This window comes from Nuphar pumila, chromosome 1 (genome assembly GCF_984573655.1).
Source record: "Nuphar pumila chromosome 1, dmNupPumi1.hap1.1, whole genome shotgun sequence".
NCBI classification, from domain to species: domain Eukaryota; kingdom Viridiplantae; phylum Streptophyta; class Magnoliopsida; order Nymphaeales; family Nymphaeaceae; genus Nuphar; species Nuphar pumila.
Window position 1 is genome coordinate 30,610,338 of NC_143249.1, and position 21,058 is coordinate 30,631,395.

The 21,058-nt window shown below is 34.2% G+C and overlaps 1 protein-coding gene across 2 annotated transcripts; it reads left to right on the forward strand.

Annotated features, from left to right (window-relative positions):
* The first annotated feature begins 10,139 nt into the window (after positions 1 to 10,139).
* Positions 10,140 to 20,516, forward strand: LOC149848571 (histone-lysine N-methyltransferase ASHH1-like). 2 transcript variants are annotated; one of them, XM_089996149.1, is made up of 11 exons: positions 10,140 to 10,231; positions 10,441 to 10,505; positions 11,847 to 12,003; positions 16,625 to 16,711; positions 16,876 to 16,960; positions 17,040 to 17,133; positions 17,444 to 17,642; positions 18,431 to 18,465; positions 18,995 to 19,110; positions 19,195 to 19,484; positions 20,194 to 20,516. In XM_089996149.1, exons 1-11 carry the CDS (start codon positions 10,223 to 10,225, stop codon positions 20,443 to 20,445), a joined length of 1,389 nt encoding a protein of 462 aa, XP_089852275.1. In that variant the 5' UTR covers positions 10,140 to 10,222; the 3' UTR covers positions 20,446 to 20,516. The 2 variants fall into 2 exon arrangements, with proteins under 2 accessions (XP_089852275.1, XP_089852284.1); XM_089996158.1 differs by lacking the exons at positions 10,140 to 10,231; positions 10,441 to 10,505 and adding an exon at positions 12,362 to 12,537 and having other exon boundaries at positions 11,910 to 12,003.
* The last annotated feature ends 542 nt before the right edge of the window (positions 20,517 to 21,058 follow it).

Genomic DNA, 21,058 nt, shown 5'->3' on the forward strand with positions numbered 1-21,058 from the left:
GCATTTGTTATAGTAGATGATTATTCTCGATTTACATGGGTGATTTTTCTAAGAAGCAAAAATGATGTTTTTTCTGAATTTTCCAAACTTTATAGAAGAATTACAAATGAAAAATCTACATCTATTATTAAAATTCGTAGTGATCATGGTGGTGAATTTGAAAATGAATCTTTTCTAAAGTATTGTGATTTACATGGTATATCTCACAACTTTATTTTTCCTGGAGCGGCTCCACAAAATGGAGTTGTTGAAAGAAAGAATAAAACTTTGCAAGAATGTGCTAGAACCATGCTTCAAGATAAAAATTTACCAAAATACTTTTGGGCTGAAGCAATAAATACAGCGTGTTATGTTTTAAACCGTGTTCTTATTCGACCAATTTTACATAAAACATGTTTTGAATTGTATTATAATCGTATACCAAAGATCTCATATTTCAACATTTTTTGTAGTAAATGTTTCTTGTTAAATACCAAAGATAATCTTGATAAGTTTGATTCAAAATTAGATGAATCAATATTTCTTGGATATTCTTCTAGAAGTAAAGCTTATCGTGTTTTTAATAAAAGAACATCTTGCATTGAAGAATCTTTACATGTTGCATTTGATGAGAATTGTGAGCAGGTTATTCCTCCAAGCGAAGGAGAAGAAGTAATACTTCAAGAAGAACCTTTGATAGAGAGTACTTCTCAAAAAAATGTTCCTCTTCAACCGGTTTGGAAAGAAGTTCCCAATCATCCACATGAACAAGTTATTGGAGAAATAAAGAGTGGTGTCCAAACTAGAAGGCAATTGCAATATATTGCAAATATTGCTTTCATATCTAAAATAGAACCAAAGAATATCAATGAGGCTTGTGATGATGAATTTTGGCTTTTGGCCATGTCTGAAGAACTTAACCAATTTACTAAGAATGATGTATGGGATCTAGTTGATAGACCAAAGGATCTTCCAGTAATTGGAACAAGATGGGTCTTCCGAAATAAGTTGGACGAAAATGGCGAAGTCATTCGAAACAAAGAAAGACTAGTAGCACAAGGCTATAATCAAGAAGAAGGCATATATTTTGATGAAACCTATGCACCACTGGCTCGATTGGAGTCAATTCGAATGATGTTTGCTTTTGCTAGCTACATGAATTTTAAGTTTTATCAAATTGATGTTAAGAGTGCATTCTTAAATGGACACATCAATGAAGAAGTTTATGTAGAGCAACCTTCAGGCTTTGAAAATAAGAAATATCCAGAAAAAGTCTACAAATTAAAGAGCTTTGTACGGACTTAAACAAGCACCAAGAGCGTGATATGAAAGACTACGAAATTTTCTAGAACAATCTGGTTTTTCCATTGGTCGGGTAGACTCCACTTTATTTATTAAAAATCTTAATTCAGATATTCTTATTATGCATATTTATATTGATGACATAATATTTGGTTCTACTAATGATTCTCTTTGTAAAGAGTTTGCTAAAGCTATGCAGGAAGAGTTTGAAATGATCTTGATGGGCAAATTAAACTACTTCCTTGGACTTCAAATAAAGCAAACTGAAGAAGGAATCTTCATCAACCAGGCTAAGTATACAAAAAAACTTCTCAAGAGGTTTGGGATGGACTCATCGAAATCAAGAAGAAATCCTATGAGTATAACTACTTCTCTTGATAAAGATGAAAATGGTAAAAATGTAGATACTAAGCTCTACAGAGGTATGATCGGATCTCTATTATACTTAACTGCTAGTCGACCTGATATAATGTTTAGTGTTTGTATGTGTGCTAGATTTCAAGCTAATCCAAAGGAATCTCATTTAACTGCAGTAAAACAAATTCTTCGTTACTTGAATAATACTTCAGATTTTGGTTTGTTTTACCCAAAATCATCTTCCTTTGATTTAGTTTCATATAGTGATGCAGATTTTGCGGGAAGTAAATCTAATCGCAAGAGTACTAGCGGAACTTGTCATTTCTTAATAAATTCCTTAGTCTCTTGGTTTAGTAAAAAGCAAAATTCAGTGTTACTCTCAACAACTGAAGCAGAATATATAGCGGCTAGTTTAGCGTGTTCACAAGTATTATGGATGAAACAAACCTTAAAAGATTTTGGTTTGAATTACTCCACAACAACTATTTATTGTGATAACACTAGTGCTATAAATTTTTCGAAAAAACTTGTTCAGCACTCAAGGACTAAGCATATTGAAGTTAGACATCATTTCTTAAAAGATCATATGCTAAAAGGAGATATTTCGTTAAATTTTATATCCACTAATGAACAACATGCCGATATCTTCACTAAACCACTTAAAAATAAAGATTTTGTGAGAATTAGGAGAGAACTAGGCATTTGTTCATTCTTAGATTTATAAAATGCTAATTTTTTGAATAAAATCTCAAAATTGTACCTTATTAGTCGATCGATAAACTTCTAGTCGACTAATGATTTAAAATTTTTTTACTAAAGGAATCACACCTTATTAGTCGACCGATAAAATTCTAGTCGACTGATATTTTTTTTAAATTTCAACTGAAGGGACCTGATACCCCTTGGATTTTTTTAAAACACCCATTTTTTTTTAACGCACCGTTTCATATTTTTTTCCCCTTTTCATAAAAGAAACCCTCTCTCTCTTTCTCCTCTCTCTCTCTCTCTTGAAAATCCCTCGGAGTGCCGGATGAACCCCTCCTCGCCGGAATCCTCTTGCCGTGACAGGGTGCCGCTTCAGCCAACGCCGCTTGTGGAAGCCTCCTCTCACCTGTCGTCATCTACCGTGCCATCCTCGATTTCTGTAGCAGACGGACTCCTCCTCGCCTCTTCACTCTTGACTAAAATTCGTGGAAACACGACATTCCTTTTGGTGGGTTGTTACTGTCAATTGTTTTGGCCACTACCAACAACCTTGATCGTAGAAGGCACAGTGTCTGCATCGCATAAAGTGTTTCTGTTGCATTGGTTCTACGCCACGACACCAGACAATATCTTCCTCCCGCCGCACGTCATTTTTTAAGCATTTGGAAGTCGACATCAACACCATCTCCACTTGTTCCTCTCAACGACTGTGATGATCAATCACTCTCTGCAATTGCGATTTTTTTTTAGGTGAATCTGTTTCGTTCTTATCAACCATGTCTCGTCAGAAGACTGCATCCGCACAAGGTTCTCCTCCAACTACACCACAAGCACGTCATGGATTCTTTCTCAGACTACTCAGAAATCCTCTTTTATATGATACTTTTGGATCAATTTTTGCACTTCCTATTTTACCAGGCCGAAATGTCCTGTTTCACCTATTTTCTCGTTACAAAATCAGAGAATTATTCTTAGGCATTTCCCACCTTTTTGATGCCGGTGCAGACCCCCTTCATTATCTTTTACTGATCCACTTATTTTACACAAATTTACAAATTGATCATGAAATTGGATTTCTTTCCTCTCTTGTTCGCAATGTTGAAATTGAGTTTGATTCTAAACTGCTTGGACAAACCCTAGATATACCACCTTCAGAAACTTTTTTCAATACTATTGAACATAATGATGAAAGAATTTTTGAATAAATTCTTCTTCCCGGTGCACCTCATTGTCCTCCTTTCAAAAATACCAATCTTCAAACTCGTGCACGCATTGTTGGATGAATTCTTGCCCACAATGTTCTACCTAAAACTGGATCTTTTGATTATTATTCCACAGATTTCTCTACGGCTCTTTATGTCTTATTTGGAAATATTTCGGTAAATTGGGCCAACGTGTATTTTACTAATTTATGGAAACAAAAACGTTTGTTTCCGTATGGATGTCTTCTTACTCGTATTTTCAGATATTTCAAAGTACCCTTAACCAATGAAAAATATATTAAGCAAAAGGAGTTCTTTGATCAAACTATTTGTAAACGTATGAAAATCAAGTATTTGCCTCCTTTAAACTTTGATCAAACTGAACCATCTGAACCATCACTCTCGGAACCCTCACCATCTTCTGTGACACCTTCATCTCAAGCAAAATGAAAGAAATTCTCTACTAGTCAAGACAATGATGAAATTTTGCAGCGAATGGAAGCTTTGGAGCTGCATCAACACACTTTTCGTGAAGATGTGACTCAACAACTTTCTTTAATTCAGAAAGATATTGCTGAACTCAAGGAGATGATAAAGAAACACTTCTCTTGATCTTTGTTTACTGTCCTTACTGAACTTTGATACTTTATGGGTTGTAATATTTTAAACTTGAATTTGCATTTTGCTTATGCTTTGTCTGCCCTTACTCTTTTTGCTTATGACAAAAGGGGGAGAAAAAGATAGAACTTGCACGATACAAAGACACATGCATGAAAATTGCATCATGTGAAAGCATTGAAAATTGCATTCTTGAAAAAGTTTTAGAAATGCATGAAGTAATAATGGAAATGCAAAATAATCAAAATGTGATATATGTGCTTTGATTGTACTAACTTCTAATGTTTTGCAGCATATTGATAGGGGGAGTAAAATCTCCATCTAATGCATCTAAATGCTCCATCTTTGATTAGTTTGTCATCATCAAAAAGGGGGAGATTGTTACGACAATGAAGCCGTACATGATACTTCAAGTACAAGGTTTTGATGATGAACAAATGAATCAACTGCATTTCAGCTAAGGCAATGAAGAAAGATGGCAAGCATTGAAGAATTCGATGAAGAATCTGTGAAGACTAGTATGCAAATGTAAAATTCATTAAAAGTCTTAGATTCTTGTAAGAGCCTTACTTATAATGCATATTTTGATTGTATTTCACCTGAAAAGTCTTTAGAAAAACTTTTCTAAAAGAACCCTTCATGAAAATCTTTTTAGAAAACTTTTTTAAAAGCCTTGTATATGAACTTTATAGAGAACCTAATAGATGTTGACATTGCACATGACAGAGAAGCAGACTATACATAAAACTATGAGAATTGAAGGTCTAGTGACTCGAACAATTAAGTCTGAGAGGTACTTAGTACCTGGTGCCCTAAGGTCATCTGGCCTGAGAGTCACTGACCCAAAGCTCTTTATATGAGTCACAAAAACTGAAAATTTGATATAGTGCTCAACAAAAGAAAGAAAAAGTGTGAAAAGTTTAAAAATCAAGAAAAAGAAAAAGAGCATAAAAGAAAAAAGTTCGCTGCTTAGAAGCAAAGATTGAGAAAACTTGTGTAGAAAACATATGAGTGAGGATTAGTAAATAATGACATATATATATTTGATTTTTTTAGAATAAAGCATAAATAATTATAATATTTAGAAATGTAAAAGAAAATATTTTATTCTGTAGTGGCCTATAAAAGACTCAAATTATGTTTTTATAATGTAATGGCACGAAATATTTGTGGAAACAACTTAACTGCCTAATGCTTTGTGACTTGAAATTTTTATACATACATGACAGAGATGTTTGTGGGTAGCATCACTACGAACCCTCACGAGACCTTACTCATCCATTAATGTAACCCAGGGGTTTAAAGGGCTTGTTGCATATGTTGCAACCGTGATTCCTATGAAAGTGAGTTTGGCTTTTGTTTTGATTAGTTAGTTTATTTTAGCTTTTTGCTTCAGTTTGCTCGAGGACTAACAAACAATAAGCATGAGAATATTTTATCATGCATAATATTTATATTTTATTTATCTTATTTTATACATGATCTAGTGGAAAATTGCTTTAAAATCTAGTTTTATCATTAGTTTTGAGAAACTACTTTGAAATTGAAATTATTATAAAATTATACATTTCAAGCCTTGCCCTGCATTTTTAGTGTTTTTATTAGTTTAAGAAATTTTTAATTATATTTTAATTAAATTAGGTTTTAATTAGCTAGTTTTAATTAGCTAATTTTAATTAGTTTAGGAATTCTAGATTTTGAGAAACATGTTTTTCTAAACAAGGCCTTTGTTGAAAATTATTGAAAATTCTTGGACTTGTTTTGAAAAAAATGTTTTAACCTAATTAGAGTAGTATAAATAATATGTTTCAAGAAGGAAAAATCATTTATCTTATTGTTGGAGTTCACGCCCCCCCTTGCTCTCTCTCTCTCATCTCTCTCTCTTTGTCGATTTCTTTCTCTACCTCTTCTCCTCCTCCTTCTTCTTCTTTTTCTTTTTACTTCCAGCCTTTCTTATCATTGACAATCCACTTCTTCTCTCAACCCATCCGTCGGGAGCGAATCATTCGATTTGTTTCTTCTTTCTCTTTTTCATCGTAGTTTTAATTTCGCATCTCATAAAGCATAGCATCGCATGTAGTTTTAGTTGATCTTCACATCATCTACATATTTAGTTTAGTTTAATTTAGTTTCTTGCATCTAAAAAATAAAAAGAACAAAAAAATATGTTTCATTTTGATAGTTTAGCCGTTTCTTGATTTAAACATTAGATAATCTTGATTTAAGTAAATCGATATGTCTAACATAGGGTTTTCATATATTTTCTTGACTCTTGATTAGTTCTAGATTAGTTTAGGTTAGATCTAGTTTAGAATAGATTGTTTCGCGCTTTTTTTTTAGAGCCATTAAATAATGTTTTTTATTATTATTTATTCGATATGCTTTCTTTTATTCAATTCTCGTTTTTTCTAGAATAGTTTAGATTAAAGTTAGTTTGTTTTATTTTATCAGTTACATAGTTTGCTTTTACTTCCAGAAAATTTTCTTTTCATAGGTTAGATTAGAAATAGTCGGTTTTATGTAATTATCATTTTTTAGTTGGTTTTAATTTAGCCAATTTTTAATAGTTGTGGTTTTTCTTGTTAAAATTTAGTTTTTCAGTAATTAGATTAGGATTAATTTTGTAGTTAATGTTAGTATAGATTAGTTTGATTGAAGTTAATTAGTTTAATTAGTTGTTAAAGTTCAGTTAGTCGATTTCCATTATTTCTATAATTATCGGTTTTGCTTAGTGTTTAATAGTATTTTTGTTTCTTGTTATTGTTATGCATTGCGTGTGGTTGTAGCTTAAGATAGTTTTTAATTACTTTAGTTAGTTTAAATCACGTTGGATTCATGTTATGTGTTTTAGAGTATTAAGTTTTATTTATCATGCATAGTTAGTTAGATTAGGATAGCCGATTTCTATTTTATTATTGCATTTTATTTTTAGCATAGTTTAGGTTAATTTTATATTTCAATTTTATTTATTAGTTTACATTCATAAACCATATAACAGTTAGTTCATATTCATTTAGTTCAATTAGGTAATTAGTTAGCGACTTAAATTAGTTTGTTACATTAGTTCTTGAATTATAGTTAGTTAGGTTGTTTTGTTATTTTGTCTTTTAGTGTTAGTTTGTTATTAGTATGTTCATAGTTAGTTATTGTTAGTAGTTTGTTTTAGCTAATTTAATTCTTGTTCTTACTGAATTGTTTAATCATTAGCCATTAGATTTATTGTTTAGTTTTATTCGTATTGCTTTGTTTTGTTTTGCAGGGAAGCATTTGAACGTATGTTGAGCCCCTTTTCGTGCCCTCAAAGTGCCTTCTGAGGTCCCTCCAACCCCTCAGAAAGGCTCTTTAAGCCCCTTAAGGCAGAACTCTTCTTCTTATTTATCAAACCATACAAAAGTGTACAAAGAGAGAAGGATAAAGGGAAGAAATCAAGTCTCAAGACTATAAAAGCCTCAAGCACTGAAGATCTTTTTCTTTTATTTTTAGATTAGAATTTTATTTCTTTTATTTATTTAATTCAATTGGGTTGTAATAAAGCACTTTAATCATTTGTTTAAGCCCTCTGCAAGGGCAACACTCTTTTGTTTATTTAGTTAATTAATCTTTTATTTTTCAATGTAATAAAGCATACTTTATATTATGTGTTGAATACAAAGTATTTTCTGTTTCCTGAGTTTGACTCGGACTTCACCGCTAGTGTGAACCGATTTTTATGATTTGATGTACAGTTTGTACAAATATTTTTATAGAAAATATATTTTTAAAATATTTTTTTAAAAAAGTTGCATCATATAACCTTGGAGCTATAAAACAAATCACTATAGAATTTGTATAGGAATTTCTTTCCATTAGACTACAATAGTAACAGGATTGATCAACATAATAAGAACCATAAAGCAAGATAGAAGTTGCATTAGTGCATGCTGAGAATCGATAATGAAGATCCCAAAGCTATGACAAGCTGCATCAATGCCTCTGTTTTTAGTAATTTAAATATATGAGGAGCAACTCCATTTTCAGCAATAACCTTGTTGAGTTGATGCTTTAATCAGTTGAACCAGTCAGGATTAAAAAGAACTGCCTCCATCATAAAGACCATAAAACTGCAATAAAGGCTGCACAAACAAGAATGTAGATGATGCAATATAGCACACTAATGTAATTTAGAAAACTCTGTCTGTTGTACGTGAAACTTATAGAAAACAATAGCAAACAAGTTATCTGATGCTAATTTTTTTTTTGAGAAGCTATGTGATGCCAAATGAAAGTGTAATTATTTAAAATAAAAGGCCATTTTCTAAATCACACCGTTCTAATCTTTGAAGAAGCTCAAAAAGGATGAGAGAAGTATGTCAATTCTTTCAAAAGAAAAACAAAATAAAACTCCAATATTAAGAGAAAAATTAACGCACCCTAAACTGTGAAAAAGTGAAAAAGAATCTGCATGCTCAAGAGACAAAAGATCCTTCTTTGATTTGTTTATTTTTGGTTAAGATGCCACAACTCAAATCACTTCAAGGATGAGTATGAATTATCACATCAACTCTAGAAACTTGATGAAATCCCACAAGGCAAAAAAAAGCATAAAACAATCAAAATGTGGGGATCCATTTATAACACTTTCTAAAGACCCAATCAAGAACTACCTCTTGATAACCTTTATGGAAAGTAGGCAAAATAAATAAATACTCAGATTCACCACTTGAGAAAACGCAATCACCAACATAAACTCTCTTTAGTAAATAAAAAAAAAAGAACCACAAGTCAACCAAGAAACCCAATGATAGCAAAAAATTAACATATTTGTTCTATAGTTTCAAAAAAGAAAAATTGCAAACCCAATTTATAAAAGCAAGAGACGATGCAAAAAACGCATTTCCAAGTCTACTCAATTTAAAAATTAAATGTTTTAGTGAACAAAATGAACCTACGAAAAGAGAAAAATGGCAACATGGGTATTTAATGCAACATTAACGGGTAAAAACGTTTCTCCATAAATCCTGTAGATTATATATATCTTTTATCATAATTGTATATGCAACTTAAAAGTGTTCTATATTTTTATATCTACCAATTTTTTCTCGAGAAAACCATTTTTTTTTAAATATCACAAGTTTTTTTACACCAAAAGTTCCCCCAAAACAAGATTTATGAGTATGGATCTAACAGAATCTTATCCATCTCAATCCCAGGCCGGATCCTGATTGATCCAAATCCGAGACTGAAATGCAAACATTATATCCAAATCTGAATTAGATCTGAAGAAGCAAGGTTGAATCAGAATCCGAAATACAAGTGATAATAATGGATCCCATAAACGATAGAAGAAAACAAGCTTTTTACATGTAAAAAGTGCAAACTGATCGGATATTGATTCGGATCAATTCAATATCTAAATTAAAATACTGATCTGAATCCAACATGAATCGGAAAGTAATCTGATTGAACTCTGTATCCGACCTGAATGCACATTCAGATTTTACTTGAAGAATTCAAATCCAGAAATAACATTTGGATTCGGATTAGATGCCTACCAATATCCGATCCATTTTCAACCCTAGCGTGAGCAGGTTTGGTCGGGTTGGACATAGTCCAGACTCACTTAGAATGAACCGCATCCATTTAGAACAGACCTTCTTAGAGGGTAGAAACAGATCGGATACGGCCCGTATGGTCGTATCATTTCAAACCTTAAACCCGAGCTGCATACAATCGATCCAAATTTGAGTCGAGATCCGAATTATATCTAGTGAGGCAGGTTTGAATCCAAATCCAAATTATGTATGCTAATGTCGGATACGCAAATTCATATCTTATTAATTTCACGAATTTTTAAGGCTCCACATAAAGAAATAACGTATCGGATTCGTATCGGATTCGGATCGGATATCTGACCGAACCCAATACATTTGCACCCCAAGCCTTTACCCTATAAAACCCTAATTTTCCGCCCAAACTTCAAAAGAGAGAAAAAAGTTTCTTTCTTGTTCTTCTCAGGGGAATTGGGGCAAAATTTTCTCTCCCTCTCCCGCGCATTCAATCAAATTCTTGTTTCCTTCAGGATGCAGAAGGTCTCTCTCTCTCAGCTTTGTTTTTTCAGAAAATCTTTTGATCGATCGCCTTCTTTTCTTTCTTCTTCTTCTTGTTTTTAGTTTTGATGATTTTCTCTGATGATTGATCTTCGATCGCCTTATTTTCCTTCTTTTTTCGTTTGATGATTTTGTCTGCTGATTGATCTCTAGTCCTCGGATTTTCTGGTTCTTTATACGATTTTTTTTAGGATGAACAAGTCGATGCGCCGGCACATTACAAGTATATCGAGAGGAATGAATTTATGCATCGGAAGTGAGTTCTTTCGTTTGATTTTGATTTGCTCTTATTTATTCTTTTTTAGTGTTTTTTGTTGAATATGAGTTGCATGGAGTGGGTATTGAGTAGAATTTGTGATTGAATGTTTTGGATTGGAAGCAAATGCAGAATGCAGGTAGGGGATTTGTGTTTCATAGGGATCTGGTGCAAGGAAGCAATAGGTGGGGCGGGAGGAGATGTCTTATGTCTATATGAAATCTGCTGGTTTAGGAAGTTATGTCCTTCGTTGGTCTAGAGTAGTGCATGACGGTTGTAGCTAGAGAGTTTGATGTGTTTTCGGGGGAAAATTTTCTTTAAAATTGTTGAACCATAGCTGTACCATATAGTAGTTTGAGCTCCAATTTGGTGGTTATAAAACGTTCATGAATGATATTGCTTGCTCAAACCTAAAGTCTGTTGCTGTCTAAGTGCTAGGGCGGATTGCTTTTGAAAATGAACATCCGGTGTCTATATTTTGGTTTGTGGCGATCAGATTTAGTTAATATAGTGCTTCATACATGTGGCAGTACCGAGTACCGTTGCTTGCTAGAACCTAGATGCATTGTTAGGAAAATAAGTCTTATGTAAATCACATTTTGTTGAAAATGGGATGATACTGTGGCAGTTAGATTAGAACTGATCATCTTCAGCACTACATCACATTCTCTATCACAGTACCTTGAAACTGCAACCAATTTGCCTGGGATTTTGTGGTTGGTGGATTTGAAAAAAATGTTCTGATACTCGCTATCTTAGGGTATTTTTATTATTTGAGGATTGGAGGCAACATTTGAATGATATGACATAACTCGTTTTCCATTAAAATGTAAAATATCCTAAGACATCTGATTCAGGGTTTTCATGTTCTGCATGACATGGACAATCCTCTTGTGTCTCCACGTGTAAAAGAACTTGAGTGTTGGGCTAAATAATCCTGGGCCATAGTCAGGGTATGGACTTAGATAGTGGTATCTTTCTTGGGACCAATCCATCAGTTTTTGCTTGTAATAGAAGAATGCAAGAGCTTATATCATTTAGAAACTTTAAGAGATGAATGCTTGAAAGAGCCGTTGACACGCCATTTGAAGCACAATAACATCTACCTTGGAGAATTATAGATTCTTTATGCTGCTCCTGTTGCAAAACTGTGAAAATCTGTCTTTCATAAGTCAATTATACATGACTTCAACTTGATATGTATTTTCTTTACTTATGAGTGAAGATTTGGTCATAAATTCTTTTACCTTGACAATAGTATCTGTCTCTTTTTTTTTGTAGAGAAAGCTCATTGGTTGTTTAACAAAAAAGGTTTTGGTTGTCTATTTTATATTTTTTTAGGCATAGAAAGCAAAAGAAGGTGGATATTCCTATTTGCAATTGCAAATATGCTGCTGATGATCCCAAAAGTGCATGTAGTGAAAGGTGTCTGAATGTATTAACAAACACAGAATGTACACCTGGATTTTGTCCTTGTGGTGATTATTGCAAAAATCAGGTTGAGTATAAAGTTCATTTTATTTTTCTAGATATTTTATATTGTATTTCAAGCCTTATCTCTATCTTGTTGACTAGTTTTAAATGTCAAGAAATTGTGTGGAACATCATTCTTTGAGACACTTCCATGGGAGATGGCTGTTTGATTTATTGGTGATCTAAATGCCATAAAATGTGTCAGAAAAATTGTTAAAAATTTTGGGATGTGATATTGGTGCAGGTTACTCAAGTTGGGTATGTATATGTGACAATATACCTTGAATGAGATCCCTGACAAAGTCCATCCAAAATGTTACTTTTATGCTCAACATAAATATTCACTATCATCTATAAGTATTTCTTTTTTTTCCTGCTTCTAGGGAAATTACCAGCACTAAGATTATTTGCTGCTCCTGGACGATTTGCAAGATCCCATGCTATGTCACATGGGCAATTCACATAGCCTTATGCATAAATGTTGACACAACCCCAATGCGGGGCATGATGAGTTTTGAAAATGTTTAATAATGTGTCTAATACAGTCAACATCAGCAACGTGTGTATGACTTCATCTGTTTTTTTTCTGTTCCTTTTGTTTATTATGATATTGGGTAATTGATTTTATCACTGATTGTATGGCTTGCTTTTTGTTACTCGTCGTGGCATGATGACTGCATCCACACTTCTTAATCATGACTTGTCTTGACTTGGTAATTTATAATTATTTCTTGGGATTTCAAGCTTATATGCCTTATCATTTAGGTTATTTCTTTAGATAATCCAAGTAACTAATTATCTTTATATTTCTTTGGAGAAAATCTCATCACCAAAGGAAGAAGCACTGTTGATTTTTTAATATAGTCCGGGAAGACTTTTAAAAAGCATATAATATGTTTGTGATAATTGAAACATGCACCCAAGCCACTCTCACGTGCAAGATTGAGGAAGGAAGAGGAAGGTGTACACCTTGGTTGGCCCTTAATTTTGATTCTCGGTGAAGGGATGGACATCTATTTCTCATTAATATAATAGGTGCCCTAATAGGGCTGATTACGAACATTGCATGTATAAGCACTGAATTATAAACATATGCCATTACGGTGACCTCCCCTATTTTACAAAAACAAAATAACAAAATGGTATATTACAAGTTTGCCACTACAAATAAATCTTCTGACTTTAATTACAAAACTATCCTTGGAAGCTGTGCAGCCTCATTCCAACACTCCCCTTCAAATTGTGCATGTCATGCAACATATATAACTTGGACTTCAAAATTTTGTGCCTTTCTGTTGATACTCCTTTTGTAAATAAATCTGCCACTTGTTGATATGGATTGATAAACTTCGTCTCTATCCTTTTTCTGATTCTATCCTATCTATTACAAAATAACAGTCAATCTGAAAGTGCGTAGTATGATCATGCAAATCATGGTTGCAGTAGATTTCTTCATCCATGATCCTATGTTTGATAAGCATCTTTAAGTTACTCACTGAAGCAGCAATTGCCAAAGGCATATTTCACTGGCAAGTGAAATTCACCATCATAATCTATTATCCACACTTCCACAGAACTTGCAAGTTATTGTTTGCTCGATGCAGGGCTTGTGGTCCTTTAGGTTCTGATCAGTTTCAGTTTTCCCACCTGCATTTGATAGTCAACTTGCCTTGCAAGTCTTGTGGTCTCACCAGCATTGTAGATTGCCTGCTTCTGCAGTATTCCTGAGAGGTTTGAAAGTGATAGACAAAAAGAAAGGTTCTACATGCAAGAACAAAGAATCACCATGGTGCAAAATGAAGTGAAATAAAGGTATGCCAATCATTTCTTTTAGCTTCTTTGATAGACCAGTCAGCAACTAGCAAGGATCCATCTCAGGGTATCCCAGATATTAGAGGGCTTAAAAGTCATGCAGGAAAAGTTGGATATTGGAATAGAGAAAAAGAAAAGAATTCTTGAAGAAGGTTACATTGTTTCAGATCTGCGTGTGACGAGCACAAAGAGCATGGGCCTCTTCTATGTGATTCTCAGAAAATTTAGGGCACTTCAATCTTTCTGAGAGCTTTAATGCCATGTTTAGTTCTGAGCTCTGATTTAATTTTATGCTGATCTAATAAGATGAATATGCAGCAAAAAGAGAATAATACCAAAATATTATTGCTAGTGTAAGAATATGAAGTTGTAGTTTATGGTAATACACATAGTGCATTATATTAAAAGGGTTTGAGACCCTTCAAATGCATTCAAGCCTGCAACCTTTCATGCTTAGCGTGACTGTTCAGGCTGGTGGTTTTTTAAGGCATATATGGATCACCAGAGAATTAGAGAGAAAGAGGATTCCCTTATACATTTGTAGCAGGAATCTGGCTATCTATGGTGCTAATTAGAGATGGCAACCTAACCATTTCCAGTTGGCATTGGTACTTGTAGGATTGCTGCAGCTGCTGTGTACGGATGGGCTTTTCTTGTTAATGCAAAAAGGACCAAACTGCCTTAGGGATATTTTCTTCTGATAGAATAAGGTCACTGATCTCCAATATCTTGTGCTTGATTGTGAAAGGGTCATGGTTGGAGTTGTGCATTTTGACATAGCGACTATGGGTTGAAATCCATGCAGTGCTAAAACGGACGAGGAAAAGAGCAAATATTCTCTTCTTCTTCGAATATCTTTTTTGCTTATAAAATACTTTTCCAAAGTCCTCTCTTTAACTTAGGCCTCGTTTGTTTCATGCAACTTTCATCGGAAACTGCTAAGCTGGCAATCCTGATGTAATCCTTTCCCACCATGAATGAAACAAACATCAAATCGTCATGCTGGCACAAGTGGGCCCCAGTTTTTTCCACCACCTACCACTTTTTATGTGCAAATCCTTTCATACCTTCCTCTTTATGAAAGCTTTCACATGAGAAAGCTAAACTCTCCGGATTTTTTTAGTAATCTATGCCCGTTCCCATGTAAAGCCTTTCCTTTACATGGGAATAAAACAAACAAGCCCTTAGAGTATGTTTTGCTGTATATTGATATTGCAATACTTCACTATCACCCTTTTTCTCAATGTTAACATGTCTAGTTATTCTTCTGTTATGTTATAGTATGCCAAAAAGGTAAGTTTTGTTATATGGAATATTTATGTAAGATCAGAACATAATTGCCAGGATAAGAATCGAAAACAGGAAGCGGTACAGGAAACATATTGGGAAGCAGTCCGGGAAGAGAGTAGGATGTGGTTTGAGTAATCATTTAGGAAGCTGTAAAATCATATGAAATACTCATAAATTGATGATGAAAATCTATGTCACATTGATGTGAATGTAGGTACAGGATAAGATGCAGATTTTCTTGGTACGATGCGGCAATTTACAAAAAAATAGTATTCGGGAACATGGTCGTACATATGTTATATACATTATATAATATATATTATCCATTAAAAATTTAAAGAAGTAATATATTTATAAGCATATTTTTATCGTTTCGGTCACCATGTTGACGTGTCGGACACCATGTTGAATATGTCAGATACGTGCCGTGCATCAAGTCAATGTGTCGAATATGATGTTGACTGTGTTGTACACGGATCACACTGTGTCTCATGCCCAAATTTGTGTGGTGTTGTGTCGGCTCGGCATGTGATTGGCCACCTAAGTGGTGTGTCCCTGTGACATAGGAGAAAATAAGAAACTTTGAAGAAAGTAAGTCCACCATAAGAAACTATGGTATTTTATTAGAAAATCTCTAGATCACTTAAGAGAATAAAACACAAACATATTTGCAGCAAAAGTGAAAAATATTAAAAAAGCAGCACCGTTTTAAGCTTTTACTTTAGACATATACATTTAAATGATAAATAGTTTGTACAATATTTTATGGATATTTTATCACATATATTACAAATCTAGCAAAATCATTAATTTTTGTTTCCATTTAAAAGACAAACTTATGAAGCAATAACAAAATATATTCATATTATCTCAAAATTTGCAAAAGAAATCTTACATCCTAATAGTGTCATACTTATATCACTATAATTTTATACAAAATTCTGACATCCAAATAGTGACATGACTTGGAATTGGGATCCCCATGACTAAAAATCGGGATTCCCATATTCGAGAATCGGGATTCCTACTTAGTCTGGGGGATTCCTGGAACTATGGACCAGAATAAACAAAAAAACTTAAAATAGGAAGCTACCTCTCTCCTTTTTCCCTCCTCTTTCATTGAAAATAGAAAGCTAGTTGGCTTCTTTTTCTTCTTAAACATAGGTATGTTTCTCCTTTTCTCCCTTGTATTCATAGTATCATCACGTTATAGAAAATAAAACTGTGATATCTTTCCATAAAAACTGCATTGTTATTCACATATTTTAGCATAGTGTCATCCAAGTGTACCTTAGTCTTTTCTAACAGTACTGCTGATGCCCTATCATCACAAATCAATGTGAATGCATGAACCTTTTAACCAACCTTAAATGGTGGCTGTGAAATTATTAGGGTAGACTGTGCGCGCATCATATTGCCACTGACTCTTTTGTTTGGTGAACATATGTGGTGCTCAATGCACAGCCTTTTCGTAGTGATGTTCTATCATGCTTTTGTTTGCTTCCAAAGTTCTAAATTTTACATGCCAATGTTTTTTTTTTCAGAGATTCCAGAAATGCCAGTATGTAAAATCAAAACTGTTTAAAACTGATGGTCATGGATGGGGCCTTCTGGCTGATGAAGATATTAAGGTAAATTGTCAATAGGGTACAATCACATGGGCTACTTTGTGACATTAAGATTTGGAATCTTTTATAACGAAACATGCCACGCTGAGTCAAAAGTTTCTTTTTTCATACTACTGATTGTCATGAGAAGAATATAAATCACACCCATACTTTTATGACTTATTCAGGCTGGCCAATTTGTTATCGAATATTGTGGAGAAGTAATTACATGGACAGAAGCGAGGCGGAGGTCTGAAATCTATGAAAGAGATGGTATCTGATAACTTTTTGTCAAAATTAACTAAACTTCCTTTTTTTCTGGGAGATGGTGTGTCTGACTGCCTTGTTATAGGACTTAAGGATGCATTTATTATTTCTCTGGATTCTTCTGAGCTGATTGATGCCACCAGAAAGGGAAGCCTTGCTCGATTCATCAACCATTCATGGTGAGTAGACAGGAAAAGAATGCATAGGAAGAAAACTTGAACTTCCATGTTTTTGTGTTAAGTATTCTAAGATCTGCCCCAGCATGAGATATTAGGTTTTGTATATTTCATGTGTAATCAGTTTCTATTGATCTGGTTTGAGGATATTGTCTAACAAGGACCAAATACATTTCTAACTTGCAGCAGTTTGTATCCTGTTTCCATGTTAAATGGTGTGTTTGGTGTGTTTCATGAATGATCTTCTGTCAGCTTTTTGAACAATATGATGATGCTCTTTTGACTTCCAATTTCCACTTGCTGAAGAATGCAGTGAACCGAATTGTGTGACAAGAAAGTGGACTGTCTTGGGGGAAATAAGGGTTGGCATTTTTGCGAAGCAGAACATCCCAGATGGTACAGAACTATCTTATGATTATAATTTCCAGTGGTACGGAGGTGCAAAGGTTCGTTGCCGTTGTGGGGCAGCATCTTGTTCTGGATTTCTCGGGGCAAAATCTCGTGGTTTTCAGGTGAAGATTTTAAGTGGATTCAAGTAATTTACAGCAAAACTTATTCTCAAGTCTGAACTCAATTTTTCATTACTGCAGGAGTTTTTAAAACATGTTTTGCTTGTCCCCTTAACAGTCATGTTATGGTCATGTCATTGTTTGTGCTTACCGGTGTTGTCGGCTTAACTTTTTAGTAATTTTGTTGCCTGTGAATTTGGATTTGTCCTTTGCTTTTCCAACAGCATAGCTTTTGATGCTTTGTATATCAATGATATTTTTGTGGCCATGTATGCATGGACAATGAATTCTTTTGTTTGTAGTTCCTCATCTGTCACAGGCAGCTGCTTCATTGCAAGATAGTGTTTTTGGCGTTATTGTTCATTTGCTAACTTCCAGCATGCTATGTCACATGGACACTTCAAGATAACCTTACGATGGAAATTTACACAAAATTGGTGTGCCTCATGTCCTTTTAGTTGAATCCTTGTGACATAGCCAGCATGCTAATTGAAGAAAATATCTATTTTCACTAACTTTGCTTATCATGCAGCAATCACTCTTCAGAGTCAAAAAAAGAGTCTAGATTAAAGCTTGTTCAATCTTTGTTAGGACTGTCTTAGTCATTTATTTTTTTAATTCCCGTGCATATTATCATGAGATGGATACTCTTAGCTTATTGAAGATCGCTCTGTAATCCTCTTAAAGCTTCATTGCTGCCAGTATCTCTGTGAATACTAAGCACTTCAAAGTTGAAGTGATCCTTCCAAGAGTATCTAACCGCTTATCATGATCTTCATGCATGTTTGCAGGAGGACACTTACCTTTGGGAAGATGATGATGGCAGGTGATCTCACATCCTTATGCTACCATATATGCTGCTTAAAAGTTTATTTGTATCATCTCTGTTTACATTTATTGTTGGTATCTAATGATGTCCGAAACATTATTTTCCTCCACTTGGTCTTATGACGTATGTTGCATGCAATCAATTAAGTTGATGGTTTTGTTGTTGGTGGGAATCAAACCTGAGACCCCTTGGTTATGATAGTGTCACTGTATTCAGTCAAGGTACCTTATTAAACCCTTGATAATTAATGGTCGTGTGACTTTAGTAGCTTTGTTCATGAGAAGGTTTGGCTTGAGTGGCTGTTCATAATATAGGAATAACATTGAAGCATATCTATCGAAATTTGATGTGTGTGTATATATATATATATATATATATATATATATATATATATGTAGAGAGAGAGAGAGAGAGAGATTTCCATGACAGATCATGTTATTGTGAACAATGTACAGATAAATACATGATGGATGCTGATACTACTTGCTTTTCTTTTCTTATCTGAATTTCCTTTTCATATGTTCAGATTCTCTATCGAGAATATCCCTCTCTATGATTCTGAAGAAGATGGACCAACCTCAAAGCTTCTCAAGCCTATGGATTTATCAAAAGAGTCTGGTTGGTCAAATGGAAAAGAAGATGGTAATTTAGTTGAAATAAATGTTCATTTCTATTACAAAAATAGTTCTGAGATTTAAAGAGTTATACCTGAGCCTCTTAATCCAGGTTTAATGGAGGAGGATGTCATGGACGAGAAGATAAAACTAGAGGAAGATGAAGATTCAAAAATGCAGTCACAAGATTCTCATCATTTTTCTGATACAAATGCAACACCTCATATTCAAAGTAATACTTTATGTCACAACCATCAAATTGAACCTAGCCAGAACAAAAGCTCAATGAGTAGTTATTCTGGTGGAAGATCAAAGCATCTTGCCGAAAAGCAGGTCAATGTAAAGCTTATCAGTCAGCTCTTACCGTCAAAAGAAGCACAAGAAGAGATTTTGGCTTATGAGGTACAGTATACACTCCCTTTTTGGATTCATCTTATGCATTTTATAATTGTGTTAGTCTACATAATCTATGTTCAGGACATTCTTTTTTCATCTCTTTCCTTTTTCAATGTGACGCAGAATAACGCCTGCATTCTGTCAAAAAATTCTTGTCGGATTATCTCTGGCTGATTTCATCACTTGTTTGTACTGGTTGGAAGTTTCAATTAACCAGTACAAACAAGTGATGAAATAACAAAAATTAATGTCAAATTCGCATTTAACAGTCTTGCAATCATCAAGAAAAGAAGTCTTGCACTTGCTGTATTAGGCTTGACATTAATTTTTGTAGGTCATGGTAGATCCTGGAAAGATAACCCATCAGATTATGACTACTAACAATGTGCAATTTTTTTAACCACTGAACTGGTAGATGTCATCAGGTTTTTAGATTTTAATTTTAGGTTTAACCTTGTGATTATCACTTTTGATGCCCGATTTGGTAGGCTGTGTTTCCTGTATCTCCTTTTGTAATCTTTGGTTGATTTTGCATTTCCTCCTGAGGTTAAATCTCCCGGATTGTAGCTCACTTCGGCACCTTGTGTTTCAGAATGATGTAAATATCATGGCTGATTGTTAATACTTTTTCTCTTCTTTTGCCAAGAGATTACAGAAAGCTGTTCAAGTTACCTCTGAAGATTTTCCTTTAGATAATGATTAATAACTTATGCAGGAAGCTAGGAACCTTGCTAAAACCCAACTGGATTCCTTGTATGATGAAATAAGGCCAGCCATTGAAGAACATGAGAAAGACAGTCAAGATAGTGTTTCAATCAGTGTTGCAGAGAAGTGGATCGAGGCTTGCTGTTCTAAACTGAAGTCAGAGTTTGATCTTCAATACGCCATCATCAAGAATGTGTTGCCTCAAGATGAAGTGAGGTTGAAGGTTGAAGGCCATGAGAATCTGTTGAATTTTACTGGCTGATTGTCTGAAGTTGCATTGCAGGAACTCAAGAAAAACTAATAATAAGGGTGTTTTTCGATTTTTTTTTTTTCGTTCTTTTCTCTCTACATTTTTTTTCTCCTTTCCTCTAGTCTGATTATTATTATCTGACGGTTATCTGGCTCACGTCATCTGCTACCAAAATGGTTAAATCGAGTAGTTCCTTTCCCCAAGTTCGAACCAACTTGCAGATGACAGCTATTAGCAAGGCTACCAAGGATCAACTTGGGCATCACAAGAATCAAATCAGAATGGATGGATGCAATTAAAACGTGCCTGAGGATCAATAGAGCCATCAGCTGTGAAAATTGCTAACAAATATAAGATTAGCCATCATATAGCACATTCAGAGAGAGAGAGAGATTCAACTGGCCGTAGGATGGAGATTATGCATTTGAAAAAGTGGCAGCTGCCTGGATTTGGCAGCTATCACCTCTAGGTGGTTGCTACCAATTTCATTCTTTAGTGTAAGTACAAAGGATAGAGGGCCTCACTTTCCATCCCAAATGCATAAACACCCATCCCATCTATCAGTTTCCAAACGTCCACCACCAGGGTAGTTTGACCAAGTTTTCACCAATTACATTAACTCCCA